Source organism: Chelon labrosus, assembly GCF_963514085.1.
Source record: "Chelon labrosus genome assembly, chromosome: 19".
Taxonomy (NCBI): Eukaryota; Metazoa; Chordata; class Actinopteri; order Mugiliformes; family Mugilidae; genus Chelon; species Chelon labrosus.
In genome coordinates, this window is record NC_140352.1 from 7,304,589 (window position 1) to 7,322,772 (window position 18,184).

Sequence of the window (18,184 nt, forward strand, 5' to 3'; positions counted from 1 at the left end):
GTAAGCACCGTAAAATGTTGTTCAAGAAAACCAAACACACGCTAAATGCTGAGAACGCATCCAAAAATAGGCGCATAAGTACATTATCAAACAGCTACTGTGAATCTTGAGAGGCAATAAGTCACAACACGGGCACGCCACCTAATCCTCACTTGTTAATTGGTTTACAGCTAACGCCAGCCAGCCCCATCTGTTCCACCGTGAAAAGAGCTCTCAGGGGCCTCAGCCTACAAGGGAGGCTGATGGAAAACAAATCACTTGACACGTAAAGAAGGTGGAAAAACTTCACATCCACGCTGCCGAACGCATGTGGCAGCCGTGGAGGAGTCGCACCGAGGAAGGATAAGCTGCTGATCACTATTCTGAGCAACGCTGAGGTTTGTTTACCCTTGTTGGCTACAGATGCCAAGATTGGATGTGAACGGGATACAGGAACATGCAGGAGCCACAATGTATCTCTCTCTCTCTCTCTTTCTCTCATCAAGGCCTCTTGAAGCAGCAGAACCTGTTGTCACAGGCAGGCGGTGGCCAGCTTTCTAACCCTCGGCTTAGGCAGTGCGCATGCCTTTTCCTCTGCCTCTTTGACTGTCTGTCAGTCTAGAGCTTCGTAGCCCTGGGGAATCTAGTGCACGGACCACGGGGGGAGAAACCAGCAACAGACATGAGCTTCTGCATCGAGGAGAGGGGCAGGCCCAACACCCTGGACTACAGAGTGTTTTTCAGTAAGACCACCTCTCTGGGTGAACTAGTTTTGTGATTTGGTGCAAGAGATGTCACACTTTACGGTCTCTTATGAAGCTACAAACTAAAACGCATTGCTTGTATTTCTTGTAGAAAACTCTGAGGGCAAATACATCTCCCCCTTTCATGATATACCCATCTATGCAAATGAAGCAGAGGTGAGCATTGTGTGTATTTGTTGTGAGCACAGATTTTTTTACAAAAAAAAAAGGACGGTGCTGGATTAAGCATTTAGCTCGACAATTAGATTAGCATTCTTTTTTTAGTTTTGCTTTCTGTTTAGATAGATGAGCCAGTGTTTCTCTGGAGTGGTCCACAGATTCATTTTCCTCTTCACCTTGGTTAACCTTTAGGTCAGACTACAACTACTTCTACATGGGGCCTTCATTGGGGGAAAAAAGATTAAACCGAAGCAGTGCACAGCTGCCATTCCTCTGTTTTTTAAAGCACCGCAGTATATTCCCGGTGCATTAATTATCTTTGTAACTTTCACTTTTGCATTTATTCAGTTTCCAAATGGATGTCTGCTTCCCTAGAGGCACGTAAAGTTTACAGCACACATTAGCAGGGTTTAGAGTTTGAGGAGTGCTTGCTCGTCTTTTACTTTATAGTAGCTGTATTTGATAGGTTATATATGATTTATTAAAACAAAAACATGCAGCACTAAAATGCATATTATTGTAATTCTGCAGAACATCTTTCACGCTGTCGTGGAAGTTCCAAGATGGACGAATGCAAAGATGGAGGTACGTCTTTTTACTCATTTTTACTCGTTTTTACACAAACCATCTTCCTTGCATTTTATTTTACAACATCAGTGGCGCCAGCGTGAGTTAGTGCTTCCTCTTCTATATAACTTTGTGCCTCTGCTTCTCAGATCGCCACCAAAGATCCTCTCAATCCGCTGAAACAAGACGTGAAGAAGGGGAATCTTCGTTACGTAGCCAACGTGTTTCCCCACAAAGGTTACATCTGGAACTACGGAGCTATTCCACAGGCAGGTCCTGCTCAGACTACACGAACCCCAGTATAATATGTACAGTATCTGTTGGATTAATCATAAACATTCTGCCTTTTAACAGACTTGGGAAGATCCTAACCACAAGGACAGCGACACAGGATGCTGTGGAGACAATGACCCGATTGATATATGTGACATAGGAAATAAGGTACAGAAGAGGCTTTTTTTTTTTAAATTCACCTGTGTGCAGCCTTTTTCAGGACTGTGTGTTTAATTCTCAGGTGTGCTCTCGGGGAGAAATAATAAAAGTGAAGGTGCTGGGAACTCTGGCTTTGATCGATGAGGGTGAAACAGACTGGAAGGTCATCGTGATCAATACTGAGGACCCAGAAGCTGCCGACTTCAACGGTAGGGGGTGCCGGGGGGACAAGCCTGGAATAGATGTTGCTTGTGCTGCTGGAAAATATGCCAAGGTTACACACGAATTTTTTCGTTGCAGATATTGAGGATGTGAGGCGACTCAAGCCCGGATATCTGGAGGCAAGCGTGGACTGGTTCCGAAGATACAAAGTTCCAGACGGGAAACCTGAAAACCAGTTTGCTTTCAATGGAGAGTTCAAGGGCAGGGTACTGATTTTATTCTGAGATGTTGTCTCGTGCAGATCTTAGACCTGCGATATTAAACTTTCAAAGAGGAAAACTTTATTTCATTGCTGCAATAAAGCATCTTCTCAGCCTCCACCTACACACATTTCTATTTTTTCCCTGCATATTGACTCTTGCATGAAGAAAGGGAAATGAGGTGTATGTGTTGTCTGTTTCAGGACTTTGCCATTAAGACTGTGAAGGAGACTCACGAGTTTTGGAAGGCCTTGATATCTAAAAACACCAACGCCGGAGAGTTAAACTGGTCAGCGGCTTCTATTTAGTATTCATCTAATGTTCATTTATGCACATAGAACATATTGTGTTTTAAATACATTTAAATACAAGCTCTGACATTTTTTTCCAACCAGCATGAACACCAGTGTCTCCGACAGTCCTTTCTGCTGCTCTGCTGGGGATGCAGAGGCCGTGGTTAAGTCTGTAAGTCAATTTTATCTTCATATTCATATGTGCAGCTTAACAATCTATGACCTACCCCTCGCTTAATGAGAGCAGAGACGATAACCTGGCAACGCACAAGGCCCCGAGACAAAAGGCGAGCGTCATTAGCTAAGTAGCTGGGGACACAGAAATGCTAAAGGTGGTTTCTTTCATTTCGCTCCAGCTGATTCACTCGGCAGCGAAAGAGTGTTGGTTTTTAGATCAAACAGAAGGAAGTGAAAGGAAAGTATTTAATCAGACTTAAATAGCCGAGCTAAACACGTGCATTTCTCATGAACTGCAACGGCGGCAAAAATAACCTGATTTTAATCATTTCACTAACACTTACAGGCGTGTGATTTTGGAGCTGAAGATCCCATTCCAAGTGCAGGTGGGTGTTTGTGCATTCATCTTTTTGTTCATTGCAGTTGCTTTGTATGTTGTTTCTCTGTGGAAATCACACATTTTTGCTTGCAGTTGACAAATGGTTCTACTATGAGAAGTGAGAAGAGAAGGGAAGATGAAGACATCCATTCCTCTTCCGTCCTCGTTTTATCTGCTCATGAACAGACTGGATGCATATTTTATACTTTATTTTAACACTCGCACGGCTGCTTTTTGGTTGTCAAAGCAACATGTTGTGTGATTATTTCCTGATTCAGACCCACCTGAAAGCACCCTCACTGTGTTTTGTTATCTATCTTACTGGACAATAGATCTTAATCTAGCTTGACAGAGCACTACAATAAAAAACACAATGAATCCCAGTGTGTCGTGTATTGTATTTCATTGCCACTGTTGTAATCATCACCGACGAAATGCGCATCTAAAGTGGACGATTATGTCCCGATTTCATAAGTTTGATCATTCATTTGGGCGTGTAACAAATTGCACTATTGCCTGCAATGATGGCAATTCCCATAAGCGATGTATTTTGTGTTCCTGAAATGTAATAGCTACCGAAATGTACAAATTACTTCTTGTTAAAGTCTTTAGCACCACGGGAAGCTCCTGCAGACTGAACTGTAAGTACCAATAAGAACTGCAGGGCTTGCAGCATGGTAAGAAACAACAGAAACAACAACCGAAAAGGTTTCTTATACAGAAAATGGGATAATACCTGCAGCATAACTTGCAAATATGAAAGAAATGATCTGAAATGTACATTTTTTTTACAATAAATTGAAGATTGCAATTGTTCAGAGAGGAGGAAAATCTAATTCTGACACATGACAGGTCTAATAATGTCGTTGTTCCACTACTTCTCTGTATGTGGACTACTAATAATTACATGCAATCATTTCCTATTTGGAAATAATAAATGATAACATTACCCTGACTAAATTACAGGGAGAACATTACTTTTAATTTATTGGTGGGCAAGAGGTGGGAGTTACAGAGGAAATTCTCAAAACCTTTAGTCAAGTAAAAGCATCAGGAAAGCAAAGAAATAATAATATTAATGCATAGACTATCTTAAAAACAAGGAGTTACAGTAAGTGTCAGATAGGCTTTATGTAGTGGTAAAATGTACGATATTTCGCTTGTCTAATATAAGTATATAAGTATAAAATAGGACAACGTGGAAATAGAAATGTTTAAAATAGTACAACAGTCTTTCTCCCAGCTACTAAATCAATTGATAAGAGCTTCAGAGACGCTCCCACTTCTACCACACTTGGGTGTAGCCGTCATCTCTCATTGACCACCAGTGATCGACAGGGGGCGCTGAAGCAACACACTGCGCGGTGCAGGGCGCCTCGTTCCGACGCACGAAGAAGAAAAGGAGGCCTTCTGATTGACTGTTTCCAAGGAGACCACTGATACTACCAAGAACTGGGCTGCGTGTCAATGCAGTAGGTAAGAGAGATAAACTTAGGAGGGTGATTTCTGCGCAGAATTAAAATACACCCACGCGTTCCGATATTAAAAACGTCTCGGTAACAAGTTTGCTCATGTTCAGTTGTTTTGTCTCGCGCTGACATGATGTCCTGAGTCTAGACGGGTTGACGCTGGCTTACATGTTAATGCTAGCTAGCAAACCGGCGTAATGTAGCTACCGTTATGTGGCTTTAATTAGGACCCTTTTCGAAATAAGATAAATACCAGCAGTTGCTTGGTCACAAATGCTCCTGATTGCTTTTTTCACAGTATGGCAAATAGATGACATAATAGGCGAAGGTTTGTAGACGCCTTCTACACATGTGAGTGGAAGTTAATAGTCTTATGTCACAGATATCGAGACCAGAAACACTTATATGAGATCGTGTAATGTGCAGACCTGTGCTCTTTTTCAGCTGGAGCAGCAATAGGCATGTGCAATGAACCAAAGTCCTTCTAATGTCATCAGTTACACCTGTGCCCTTTCTGCCACGAAGAGCCAAAATGGCCTCTGTTAAAAAAAGGGCTATTGATCTGCAAATAATGCATACAACAACACATATATAACGTTGTTTTAAAACAGCAACATGCCTCCTTGTGTTGATCCAGTTTTCTGTACTGGATGGGTGTTAAACAGTTGAAACAACTCACAATAAACTAGGATCTAATGCTAAACTACGTATGTCCAAACTCTATGACGTAAAAGTAGACATGTCTCAGTTTCTGGCCACTCATTGCAGTATTATGTTGTAAGCCCGGGATGTCAGACACATTCTAGTTTCAACCCAAATTGATCTCAAAGCAGGCCGGACCAGTAGCATAATAGAATAATAACCTATAAGTAACAATAACTTCAGACTTTTTCCATTTGTTTTAGTGCAAAGAAGAAAAGGTAAATTAGGAGAATGTTTACATTTAAAGGAACCGTATGTAAGAAATGTATTTCAATTAATCATAAAATGGCAATGATATGTCACTAGACATGAAGAAATCATGTTCATTTCAAATACTTATATCACTGACAACAGTGGTCCGGCCTGGATATTGTCATTTAAAAGTGATAGTTGCAGCCCTCAACTGATGTTGATGTTGTCATGTTGTGTTTTGGCCTGAGGCGCCACCCTCCACCTATCTACTAATCACAAAGTCAGTAGAGTTTCGTCATCCGGGTTGCCAGCTCTGCTCTAGTTACCGCAGCTGCAGCTACGAACGTGTCGGATAAAACACGTATAACGTTACTAAACCTAAAAGACCTCGTTATGAATCCGAAATACGTCGTGACAAAGTCCGGAATGGCGTGGAATTGACCCTCGACTTTTGGATGCTATATTCTACCATGTTTGTTGGTACAGGCTAAAAGCCCCGTGCTTCCGTACATATAGACGGTGGATTTTCCATGGTCGCCCGTGCTAAATGCGTTCATAAAAAGCTTTACATCGCACCACTAGCAGGGTATGAAAACAATCTATGTTCCGACTGAAATGTGGTATTACAGTACATCTTTACGAAATATTTGGCTAATCGCCATTAGTAAATTTTTGCGATACATAATTACTTCGCAAAACATCTCTCATGAAGCATAAACTTTATTAACAGAAAAAAAAACTTACTGTGTAGGACTCGTCACTTGCCATTGGAAGCTCCTTGTAGCAGCCTACGTTCCTGCTGGATCCTGCAGCTTAGCTGGCAACCTCGAGTCAGGGGGGAGGCTGAGGGGATTTTGAAAGTGATTGCAGTACCAGTTTTGGCCACAATCCTACATACGGTTCCTTTAATAGAATATCATTTTTACAAAAAGAAAAAAAGAAATTTCTTAAGAAAAATAAGTGCAATTTGTGCACATTGCTGTCTCCTGTTTTAGTCCTGGGTCTCAGTGTTGTGGTCCGTCCACTTCTCTTTCTAAAACAGAGGACAAATTAGGAATAGCAGTTATTTTTGCAATTTCCAAATTCATGCTGCGGGCCAGATTAGACCCCCTGGTGGGCCGCTTTTTGGCCCGCGGGCCGTATGTTTGACACCTGCGTTGTAACCGATCTTTTTTCTCGTTTCAGGCAGACACCATCAACATGTCATTTATATTCGACTGGATCTACAGGGGGTTTAGTAGTGTTTTACAGTTCTTAGGTGAGTACTGCCTGCTGTCCTGCAAGGATTTAATCAGTGGTAGAAAAGTCCAGGTGCACACTATACATTTTTTTTTTAATATCTTAGCTGCTTCGCTGTATTCAAATGTTGTTGCATGTGGTTCACGTATTGCAAGGTCAAAATAAAGTCGTAAAGTGCTGCTGCAGAGTTGTAAAAGTGAAACAGACTGCCAAGTAAAAATATTCCTGAACTGGTGGAATAATATATGCAACAGTCCTGTCGTTTGTGATTCCTTCCAGGTTTGTACAAAAAGTCTGGGAAGCTGGTTTTCCTCGGTCTGGACAATGCCGGCAAAACAACGCTCCTACACATGCTGAAAGATGACAGGCTCGGACAGCATGTGCCAACGCTGCATCCAAGTAAGGAGAGATTCTGAGAGTAGTGTGATTTACAGTTATATAACTTATATCATAGCTGAGAGTTACAGTATGTGGTTCCTTGTTCTCACTGTGCAGGTCAAACAATCACAGGTATAAAAGCAGTTGTGTTTTCTTTTCTCCCAAAGCTTCTGAGGAGCTGACAATTGGTGGAATGACATTTACTACATTTGATCTGGGAGGACATGTGCAAGGTGAGGTCATTCTCCATTTCTTCTGGCAATAAAACACTAGAGAAGTAGTTGTGACTTGTTTGTTTTCTGCTGCCACACTAATAAATTTGCATTTATCAGTTTGTAAAACAAAAAAATCCTCTCAGTTTTCTAAAAGTTACCCACTTTAGGTGTCTTAGAACTGTCTTAACATTATGTGGATGCTTTGTACAGCCTTCAAGGACCGTTTTTACTCACAGACTTGAAATTATTTAAATTATTTTGTGCAACATTTGCAGGGAGGAAAGGGATAGTAGTTTACTAGATCACAAAATACAGTTGCTGTCAATTGTCAACTGACTTCGTGTTGTCTTCATTGTAGGCTGCTGTCTTGAAACTTGTCAGAAACGTGTGAGAAAACAGACAAGTTGAGAATTCACAGTTCTCCTGGCTGCCACATGGTGTCGCTGTAGGCCCCACTGTGCTGATCTGGGATGTTTATGTGTAATTTTCCATTTTAATTGGGAGCAAATCCTTTCGGGTGGTTCCTCAGATTGAGTTTCTGAGACTAATATATTGTAGACATCTGAGCAGAAAATGGAAAGGCACCGTGTGCTGATAGGAAGAGGCTGCTAAAGATGAACATGAAGAATGAAATAATTTATCCAATCTAATAAAATGTTATACAATATGGTGTTTTCAGAATCTCTTGGTGAAAAATCTCCAAATCTACTAATTTTGCCAGATTAGGGGTTGAGGTAACAGCATATAGTTTGGTAACTTCCCAGTATTTCTCCAAACCAGATTAACCCTGGTTAGAGATCTCATTGGCTGATAGACTGAAACACGGTGTATTAATTAAAACTCTGCCTCAGACTAAGACATGAGGACCCGTGAACCACATATATTAAAGATTGATCATGACTGTACACACAGCACATGGTAAAGGCACAATTAAAATCGTACTAGTTCATAGTTAAACAGCTGCATTACAACCTAAAAGAGAATTTCAAATGATGTCGAAGTGCTGCAGGGACAGTTTATTCACACACTGCTTTTCTTTTCTTCTCAGCACGAAGAGTTTGGAAGAATTACCTGCCGGCTGTGAACGGAGTTGTGTTTCTTGTAGACTGCGCAGATCACGACAGACTCACAGAATCCAAGACCGAACTTGATGTGAGAGTTGTTTTCATTGCACCGTCGACTACTGTCTTTCTCTGCTTTAATAATGATTCATCTGTCCTTGTCATCTTTTCAGGCTCTCCTAGCAGATGAGACCATAGTCAACGTACCGGTGTTGGTGTTGGGCAATAAAATTGACCGTCCCGAGGCGATCAGTGAAGGAGGACTAAGAGGAGCTTTTGCTCTTGATGGTCAAGTTACTGGAAAGGTAGGCACGTTACGAGAAATGTCTTTTAATGAAGTGAAACAGTATCTGTGTGCACATTCCCTTTCATCATTCTCCACCCTTATTGTCTCCAACAGGGAAATGTCTCTTTGAAGGAGCTGAACGTTCGGCCGCTGGAGATTTTCATGTGCAGCGTGTTGAAAAAACAAGGGTACGGGGAAGGCTTCAGATGGTTATCGCAGTACATCGACTGACACGCAGGAGTCATGCTCGACCAGGAGTCATGATTTAACTGACACGTTTTCAAGAAACACGACAAAGAGTTTGTCCCTGTGTCGGTGTCGACCAGCCTGAATCATACCCCGTTTAATTCTTAACATTTTTCTATGCAAACTTTTAAAAGTGGTGACTAATGAATTGTCCTAAATGTGTTATTAATCTGAGAGTTAACCGAGCTGGATGGTACGGCATGTTATTTTTAGGCTATCCCATACCTGATGCGACACATGAGCAGCCATACTTTATCTAATAATATAGACGCGTACGCTTCAGTGTTGTTTATCATCTAACAGGCCGACTGCTTTGGATTATATTAGTAAGTGAGTGATGAGGATTGTGTGTAGCTTAACGCTTGTCTCAAATTAAAATGGTACGGTTTAGATTTTAAAGTGATTAAGAAGACAAATAACGAAGTAGAGAAGATTAATTTTAGTCTATCTGTCGAGACGCGGCATCTGCCTTTTAAAACGTAAAGCCAAAAATGTATGCTAATGACTCCGCAGATTTAGCACGGAGAGAGAATCTCCGACAAAAGACTGAGCGCCGAGCCAAAATAACGTCAAATCCCCTTTAGGAACCAAAAAGAAAAACAAATGGAGAGAAGTCAAACAGAGGCAAAGATGATGGATTGAATTGAGTCAAATTAAACAGCTCACTGATGAGTGTGCCGTGATTAATGCGCTGCTCACGTTCGGTATCTTGATGAAATTGTCTTGTTTATTTTGGAGAATCGCATCATAGCCCGAGCTGGCGTTGAAGGCAGCTACTTGGAAGTGTGTTAGTCGGGGCTGAAAGACGTCTTTATTATCTTTGACTTTGGGATAAATACCATGAAGTGTTCGTACAGAACTTTGTACGGCCTCCCTCGCTTTATTGTTTCGTGAAGGCAGTGAGAATGAATTGCCCCACAAATGTCAAGAGGCAATAAAGTATAGCTAGAGTGTGGCAGAGACGACCTTACTTCATCATATTTCAGTTAAAAGGATGTAGTTCAGAGCCTGTTTACAGAGAGCTATAATAACCAGCACTGCACAAAATACAGTGTCTGGTCTCGAATCGAGCACGGATTGAAGTTCAGTTTGAAGTGGCAATATTTAAAACACTAAAATTAAAGTTTCTTTTTAGTTATTCGTTAGTTTCTAACAGATTCTGAGCCATATATTGCCGTGATGTCATACGATGTCAGCATGTACGCTGTACTGCACTAGCAAGGTTTAAGTGCTGCAAGGGATGTACTTTTTGACTGTCTGTGAAAAGATAGGAGAGTGCACTTGCAAACACTAATACGCTGAAATGAACATTAACGTTCATGTTTTATTCCAGTCCATGCATGCAGACGTGCTTAGATTTTTAAATTCGCTCCATCTTTAAAAGAAGCTCGAAGTGGATCATCAGGACGAGAAGCATGCAATCTTTCTACCTTATTGAGTGTTTCCTGCGTCATTTATTTACAGGGTAACATTGCAGGGACGTCTGTGACCAAGATAAGTAGATATATGTGTGAAAACAGATTTTATACAGGGAGTCTGGAGTTTGTTCAAATATAGTTTGCATGTAAACAAACTGCTTTTCCTTTAAAGTGTTCTGTACCAGTCTCCTGAACTCCTGTAAATGATGTATAATACAGATGTAAATGCTTGTACAGTAACTGCCCTTGAGTTGACACTAAAAAAAAAAATAGTTATTTATAACTGTGCATTACTTGAATTCATATTTTCAGCAATTATCTGTGCAACCTATACGACAGTGACTCTTTGCTCAGTTTAATAAATAAGTTTAATAGAACCAGCCTTTTATAGAAGCAAACGGGCTGTCTTTTTTTTAGTCTTCTTATTATAGAGCATTCTAGTTTTTTCTTTCCCCTATGGGTTGATAGAAACTGTGCTAAGGTGGTATATATTTATATCATATGTCGTTCTTATATGCTTGTCGCAGGTAGACCTTGTCACAGTGACCTTTTTTTAATTAGTTCCTTCATTATTGTGGTAGGAGGAGCCTCTTCCTCTAGCAAGCCAATCTTTTGTGGTGTCCCTCAAGGCTCTATTTTGGGTCTCTTATTATTCCCCTTCAAACAGTATTTATGTGCAGAATTATGCAGTACATAAACAGTATTTATGACAAAAGCTATGAAGAATATTCATCTCCTTAGCCTTAAAAATAACACAACTGAAAATATTGTTTTACAGTCCTACAATATGCCAATTATAGAACAAATATAGTGCAATTATATAAGAATGTGGGTAAAATCGCAGAGCTCAATGCTGTAATGTGGTAAAGCCGCTTCCTAAATACTTCCTTTTAAACCAATTTGTTTTTAACATTAAAGTAGAAATATCCAAATTACATCAAAATTACTTAATGTTAGTCCTAATCAGCACAGTCACTGTCTTTATCTTATGTGGAGTCCACCGAGAAGTCACAAGGCTGTAATTTGTAGTAATTTTGGTTTCAGACCAGTCATTAGCATTTTTTTTTTTTTTTTAGTTTTTGTTCAGCTAAAGCACATAGCTGAAAAATCTTCTTTTCACTCTCAGACATTTAAAAAGGCTTTGATGGTTTTATTCCCTGACTTAATTATCGTGGTTACTCCTCATTGTTAATATCAGCAGTTGGAGTGTTCCTGCCATTCTCCAAGAGAAGTGACCACGTTAACTCTTGCTTGCATTCACAGCGTTGAGAGATTGTATTGAAACAGGTATAGATCTATTCTTTGCCAGTTTTATCATCTATATGACCTCTGACAGTGTTGTCTTTCACTTCAGACAATGAGTGATATGCCATCTGGTAGCCAAATGCTGTAATTTGTTCTTCAAGCATGAGGTGGCAGCTGAGCACCAAAATACCCCCGCAAATATCCCCATCTGCCAGTGAGATGCAGACTGCAGCTTTCAGAGCTAATCGTGATTTTGTATATTTTTAATATCTCCTCAAACCGTACTTGTGATGACGCACATGGATCTTCTGAGGTGTCAGCCACAACATTATGACCACTGACGGGAGAAGTGAATAACATCGACCGTCTTGTGACAATACAATGTTCTGCTGGGAAACTTTTGGACCTGACATTCATTCGTGTGGATGTTACTTAGACATGTAGCACCCACCTAGACCAGACCAGGCACCCCCACTCCATAGCAATGACACTCCTTGATGGCAGCAGACATCCCCAGCAGGATGCACACATAAACGCTTTAGGAACAACTAAAAAAAACAAAAAACACGAAGAACAGCACAAGGTGTTGACCTGGCCTCCAAATTCACTAGATCCCGAACTGAAGTATCTGTGGGATGATCCACAGACACCACAGGACACCCTCAGAAGGCCCATGTCCATTCTCTAATGAGTCACAACTGTTTTGGAAGCACAAGGGAGGCCTACACAATGTTAGGAATGTGGTCATAATGTCATGCCTGATCGGTGTATATATATATATATATATATATATATATATATATATATATATATATATATATATATATATATATATATATATATATATATATATATATATATATAGAGAGAGAGAGAGAGAGAGAGAGAGAGAGAGAGAGAGAGAGAGAGAGAGAGAGAGAGAGAGAGAGAGAGAGAGAGAGAGTGAGATAATGTGGTACTCTGTGCCACAGTAGCCATGATCCCAGTCTAAATTATCCCTGAAATATCTGGAAAACAGTCAACACACAGCTTGGCTCCAGTGCCTTTATTAGTAAAGTGCTCAGCCTAGAAGTACATTCTTATTTACGAACATGCAATACTAAAAACAAAAAAAACAAACAAACGTCTGGCCTACCAATAGCATGAATGAAGATATGGCAACGATATTCTCATAGAAAAAAATTACAGTGTGAATTCAAGTATACACACAGAACTTCAAGTAATGCACACACTTTTCTTCTTTTTTTTTAATAAACACAAAATACAGTATTTCAAGTTGCAAACTCAGGAAAACAAAAACAAAAACATATTTGTGGCACATTCTTTGACATGATTTCCGAGTTAGCAGAGGATAGCGACTAGTGGGTGCGGTCTGTGGTCGTTAAAGTACATTCTACAGGTTTTTCCATAAAAGTAAGTTCATTTAAACATGTACAATTTAAAAACTGCTAAGAGCTGTGGTGGACGTTTATCATAAATGTGGCTTTAAAACCATAGCAACCAGAAATCCTCTAAGTTTGCTTGGCAGGTCATTTACAATGTATTTATATACACGATCGCTTTTGAAATACATAACCACATTTAACTAATCTGCTTTAAAGGAGTAGTTCGACATTTTGGCAAATACACCTATTTGCTCTAACCATAGAAAGGCTTTTTTTTATGCCACGGATATTAGGTAGGAGTGAACAGCAGTTCCATTATCATTCGTATTTACTCTCTTTTAGCTAAGATTTGGTCTCCACCAACTCCATCACTAGCTTGATGCTAACGGTCTGGCTGCTGTTTTGGTGCTGATGTGGTAGCGTCTGCTATTCAGGTGCTGCACTGACCTAAAATCACTATCAAGCAGCTGTAAAGCCACGCAAAGGGATGTTATCACGATAATGTCCCAGTTTAAACACTGAAAGAAAGGGGAATGAGCTAGCTTAGATATTTGCAAAGGTAACAACATCCAGTTAACGTGATCTCCTTAAAGTCAGCAGTTAAAGGGGAATTACCGTTTTTTTACAACCTGGACCAATCTACAGATCCCGGATGATGATAACAGGTAACTCCAGATTCAACAAGGAATAGCACTCGCGTATCATGACAAAATATTGGTGAAATGAATGAGTTTCGCGGCAGATAATGCATTATTTAGAAGCTGTGTTCCGGTGCCCCAGTCACTCCCACTATATGGATATACGCGGCGCTCCACTGGATCTAAAAATCTTCAGAACGACTCCAAATGACACCAAAGTTATATATTGTATTTTATGCCAGAAATAAGGTCCAGGTTGTAAAAAACGGTACTTCCCCTTTAAGGAGGCAGGCGACAGGTATTATTATGTTTTTGAGCGTGGTTTTGAATCTATCTTAATTATGCATAACATTTTAAGCTCTGATATAATTTAGACACGGTTCATTTTGTAAGAATTCACTATCTGCACAGTTGTCATGAATGAGGGAAATTAAGACATGTTTGTTCCTGGAGGTCCGTGTGGATTGACTCGCTTTTGGAGTCAGCCTCAAGTGGCCATTTGAGGAACTGCAGTGTTTGGCGCTTCCGCATTTGTTCTGCTGCAGATCTACATACATCTGTCCAGCCCATTTTTGCAATATTTCAGTAACACCTAATGAGACTTTTTTTTTTTTTTTTTTTAATTTGGCTCAAAAAATCGACCTTGACTCAGATGAACGGACTACAATTTGGTGAACCAAGCGTGTGACCTTGTCTCCATCCCATACGTACGCTTCCGCTACCTCAGGAACGCTACGGTGGACTTTCTTCAGATTTGGCACAAAGACTCATATCAACTCACAGGCGATGTGATTAGAATTTGGTGGCCCAAGGTTAAAAGGTCAAGGTCACTGTAACCTCTCAAGACATGCTTTTTGGCCACAATTCAACTGTTTAATGTGATATCTCAGGGACGCCTTGAGGGATCTTCTTCAGATTTGGCACAAACTTTCACTTGGTCACAACGGTGAACTGATTAGAATTTGGTGGATCAAAGGTCACAAAACATGTCTGAACAGATAGAAATGTAAAAAAACTAGTTGCTGGAGACATACAAAGGTGGTAATTCAAGTTGGTTATGGTTTCTGAACAGATGTTTGGAAGTTTTGGAAGGTCAGATTTCTTTTGTTTCAGACATATCAATGCAACTGTTACCCCAATTTCAGTTAAGCTAAGCTAAGCTAACCATTCCCCAGCTTTCTCTGTAAGAAAGCAAATAAACTTATTTACCAAAATGTCAAACAGTTTGTTTAAACTCTGATTTCTTGTTATTCCAGTGGGAGGGAAGCTCTAATACTCAAGCAACTGTTCACACAAATACAAAATTACTGGTAATCTCTATATGCATAGATGGCGGTCGGACAAGATAGGAACTCTGATGGACTTTAGCTACCTATGGCGCAGTAATCAGTGGGTCCCGCTTTTCAGGACAGCAAAACAAAAAGCTCTGTTGCTCAAAAAACAGAGAGTAGAATGAAGCAATTACACATATCTAAGACAAAAAAAAAATAAACTGGTCATCACCTCAACACTGGACCTGCCCAGCACTACATATCCCACCAGGACAATCCCATGCCTCCCCAGTCCGATCCCAAAATCTTTTGCCTTAAGGAGAGAGCCATCCCTGTAGATTTGCAGGTCAGCAGCTGTGCTCTCTGTGTGTGGGTCAGACAGTTCTACCAGATGTATCCTCCATCGTCTGCCTCAGCCTCCTCCTCTTCCTCCTCTTCCGCCTCCTCCCCATTGTCCTCCGCCTCCTTCTCCTCCTCCTCCTCCTCATCTTCCCATCCGACTCCACTCCCAAAATCTCCAGAGTAGCCGGCAACTTCATCTGGAAATGGATAAATATATATGAGGGAAATCATGTTGTTTTTGCCAGAAATTCACTGGTTTTGGTTTTTCAAACAGCCGCCCTCTTGTAAATAGTTAATTTTGTTTGGGTTTTGACAAGTGATCAGACAAAATACTGAACATGGAATCTAGGGAGGATGTTTGTTGGGCAATTTCCACCAATTTCCGACGTTTTACGGACATAATTTATAAAGATAATAACATGATTAATAATGAAAACAATGTTGTTGCAGCTCTATTTCAGACTCTAACATCTACGCTGGATTTTCAGTCGGTATGGTCTATTCTTCAAAAAACTGCTAAAACAAACTTGCAAATGTAGATAAAATACAATTCTAAAACTTTCCAACCTTAAAGGGGAATTACCATTTTTTACAACCTGGACCTTATTTCTGCCATAAAATACGATCGTTTACTCACCGATATAACTTTGGTGTCATTTTGAGTCGTTCGGAAGATATTTAGATCAAGCAGAGTGCCATGTGTATCCATATAGTGGAAGTGACTGGGGCACCGAAACGCAGCCTTTAAATAACGTATTATCTGCCATCATAAACAAAGTCGTCGTCCACAACCTCAGAATCGGAAAAACATTCAGCCATGTTGCAAAACACTCGCAGTAGCAAACTACAGGTAAACAAGCTGATCGTCGCGGCGCTCAGAGATGACATCATCCAGGTCAGAATTTAGTAGGTCAATCTACAGACCACGAATGATGATAACAGGTAACTCCGGACTCAACGGGGAATAGCACTAGCGTATCATAACAAAATGTTGGTGAAATGAACTTGTTTTACGGTACATAATGCGTTATTTAGAAGCTGCGTTTCGGTGCCCCAGACACTCCCACTATATGCGGCTCTCCACTGGATCTAAATATCTTCCGAATGCCTCCAAATGACACCAAAGTTATATGGGTGAGTAAACAATCGTATTTTATGCCAGAAATAAGGTCCAGGTTGTAAAAAACGGTAATTCCCCTTTAAACACTTGAAACATTAGCTGATTTGCGTTAAAAAGCTGTTGATGTAACACTAATGGATGATTGTAGAGCTGAAAAAAGCCTCCAAGGATTGAATCACAGACAAACAAACTGCTTTGAGAATGTCCTTCGGCGTCCCATGTGAGTAATATCTGTCTGCCCTCTTACCGCAGTCGGGGTTGCCATGGATTCTGGTGCCCATCATCTCTCCACCATGCTGGTCGACGCACCAGCACTCCCCTCGGCTCTGGTCACACTGCACTTTCCTGTAGTAGCCGTCCTCATCACAGCTGGGAATGTACATCCCTGCAAAGAAGTGCACATGCCCATTTCCTGAACGTCCACACCAGCGGCACACACATCTTGCCTCGCGCTCCAGATGAGCGGGGCGAACGAGAATGCCTGCAAACCTCAGCGAACGTGCGATAAGACCATCAGTCGGGATAGAGAGGCAGCTTTTTTTGGCAGAAAGTGCCACGGAGACAGAAACAGCTTCCCCTGTTTGTTTTACATGAGCATGCATATGCTGGGGGATGTGATTTTACACAGCGCGCTGGCATGGTGCGTCTCCTTATGTCACGAGAGTGGCAAGTAAAAAAAATGTAGTGACAGCCTCTGTGACAGAACTCCGCCGCTTCAGCCTCCCTCAGGACACTCTTGTCAAACCCGAAAGCAAAGTTCTCTAACAAGCACAAACCCTCCCCAACCCCACCGCTGAGAAAACAAGAGAAAACACAAGAACCGATATGAGCGGATTTCAAGGAAGTAAGGACGAACAGATCTCTGCGTTTGGACTTGAAGACAGAAAGCTGCAGCTGTACAGCGCGCTGAGCACGCTGGGTGGATGCTGTAGAGTGTGGTTTCTCGGGGGGCCAAGCGGCTCCGTTAGCCTTGCTCTTTCGCAAAGCCAGCGCTGCCCCTTAATCCCCCACCAGCCTGATTAGGGCCTAATCCCAGCCTTGTGCTTGTGATCTCTTTAATGAGCCTCCTCCAGCTTCTCGCTTGCTGCTCCAGGCGCTTTGTTACATAAGTTCACCCAGAGGCCCGGAGCGAGAGCGAGGGCAAACGCCAGTTAGACGGAGCAGTCCGCGAGGCGACTGTAGAGGCGTGGCTTTGAAGAGATCTGAGGTGAGTGAGCGGCAAGTTCTTGTCCGGAGGCTGTTTCTGCTTAAATAAGGCATTAAAAAAAACAACTTTAAACGCATGTGTGAACTACGCTGTATTGTGATGAAAAATGCATTTACCAGGCTTCTTCTTGGCCGCCTCCTGCACTTGGATCCTCTCCAGCTCGGCGAGGCACGGCGGCTCTGCGAGGATCAGACAAGAAAAGTGATGACAGGCGATACCTAAAACAGCCCCCCCTCAAACTTTATCTCAATCAATGCTCTTTGTAATTACACTTTTTTGTCGGCATCGATTTCTCCCAAGACGTCTTATATTTCATTCCCCGGAGCATGATCGATTGCGAAGAGCTTAGGTGAAAGAGCATATGGATATATTCTGAGAGTGACAAGAAAATGAGCTGAACCTCTAGAACGGATAGAAATAGAAACAAAGAAGAGAAAGACACTTTGTATTGACCCCCAAGGCAGTAAACTTTCTCTTTGTGGATCTTCACAAAAATATTTCCGTGTCTTCTCAGTTGTACAGTGTTGCTATTGTGCAGATTGTTTGCTTAAATCTGATGAATTCAAGCCTTTTAAAATAAGAATCTATGATAAAATAA

General features: G+C 41.2%; 3 protein-coding genes across 4 annotated transcripts in view; 2 read left to right on the forward strand and 1 right to left on the reverse strand.

Moving 5' to 3' along the window:
- Window positions 1-592: 592 nt before the first annotated feature.
- ppa1a (inorganic pyrophosphatase 1a) lies at window positions 593-3,555 on the forward strand. 2 transcript variants are annotated; one of them, XM_084568329.1, is made up of 11 exons: window positions 593-722; window positions 835-899; window positions 1,434-1,487; window positions 1,619-1,738; window positions 1,824-1,910; window positions 1,984-2,110; window positions 2,202-2,329; window positions 2,527-2,612; window positions 2,719-2,788; window positions 3,140-3,179; window positions 3,266-3,555. In XM_084568329.1, exons 1-11 carry the CDS (start codon window positions 662-664, stop codon window positions 3,292-3,294), a joined length of 867 nt encoding a protein of 288 aa, XP_084424455.1. In that variant the 5' UTR covers window positions 593-661; the 3' UTR covers window positions 3,295-3,555. The 2 variants fall into 2 exon arrangements, with proteins under 2 accessions (XP_084424455.1, XP_084424454.1); XM_084568328.1 differs by having other exon boundaries at window positions 3,140-3,555.
- A 3,036-nt stretch (window positions 3,556-6,591) lies between these two features.
- Window positions 6,592-10,827, forward strand: sar1aa (secretion associated, Ras related GTPase 1Aa). The gene is made up of 6 exons (XM_084567967.1): window positions 6,592-6,793; window positions 7,054-7,173; window positions 7,320-7,385; window positions 8,416-8,519; window positions 8,602-8,733; window positions 8,829-10,827. Exons 1-6 carry the CDS (start codon window positions 6,736-6,738, stop codon window positions 8,943-8,945), a joined length of 597 nt encoding a protein of 198 aa, XP_084424093.1. The 5' UTR covers window positions 6,592-6,735; the 3' UTR covers window positions 8,946-10,827.
- Window positions 10,828-14,427: 3,600 nt separating this feature from the next.
- Window positions 14,428-18,184, reverse strand: part of LOC311504941 (testican-2) — a gene marked incomplete at its 5' end in the record, with an annotated part of 43,461 nt that continues 39,704 nt past the window's right edge. The window contains 3 exons of the mRNA XM_084568295.1: window positions 14,428-15,456; window positions 16,627-16,764; window positions 17,703-17,765. Of these exons, the coding sequence (XP_084424421.1) occupies window positions 15,302-15,456; window positions 16,627-16,764; window positions 17,703-17,765 (356 nt within the window). The 3' untranslated portion in view covers window positions 14,428-15,301. The remainder of the gene's footprint in view (window positions 15,457-16,626; window positions 16,765-17,702; window positions 17,766-18,184) is intronic.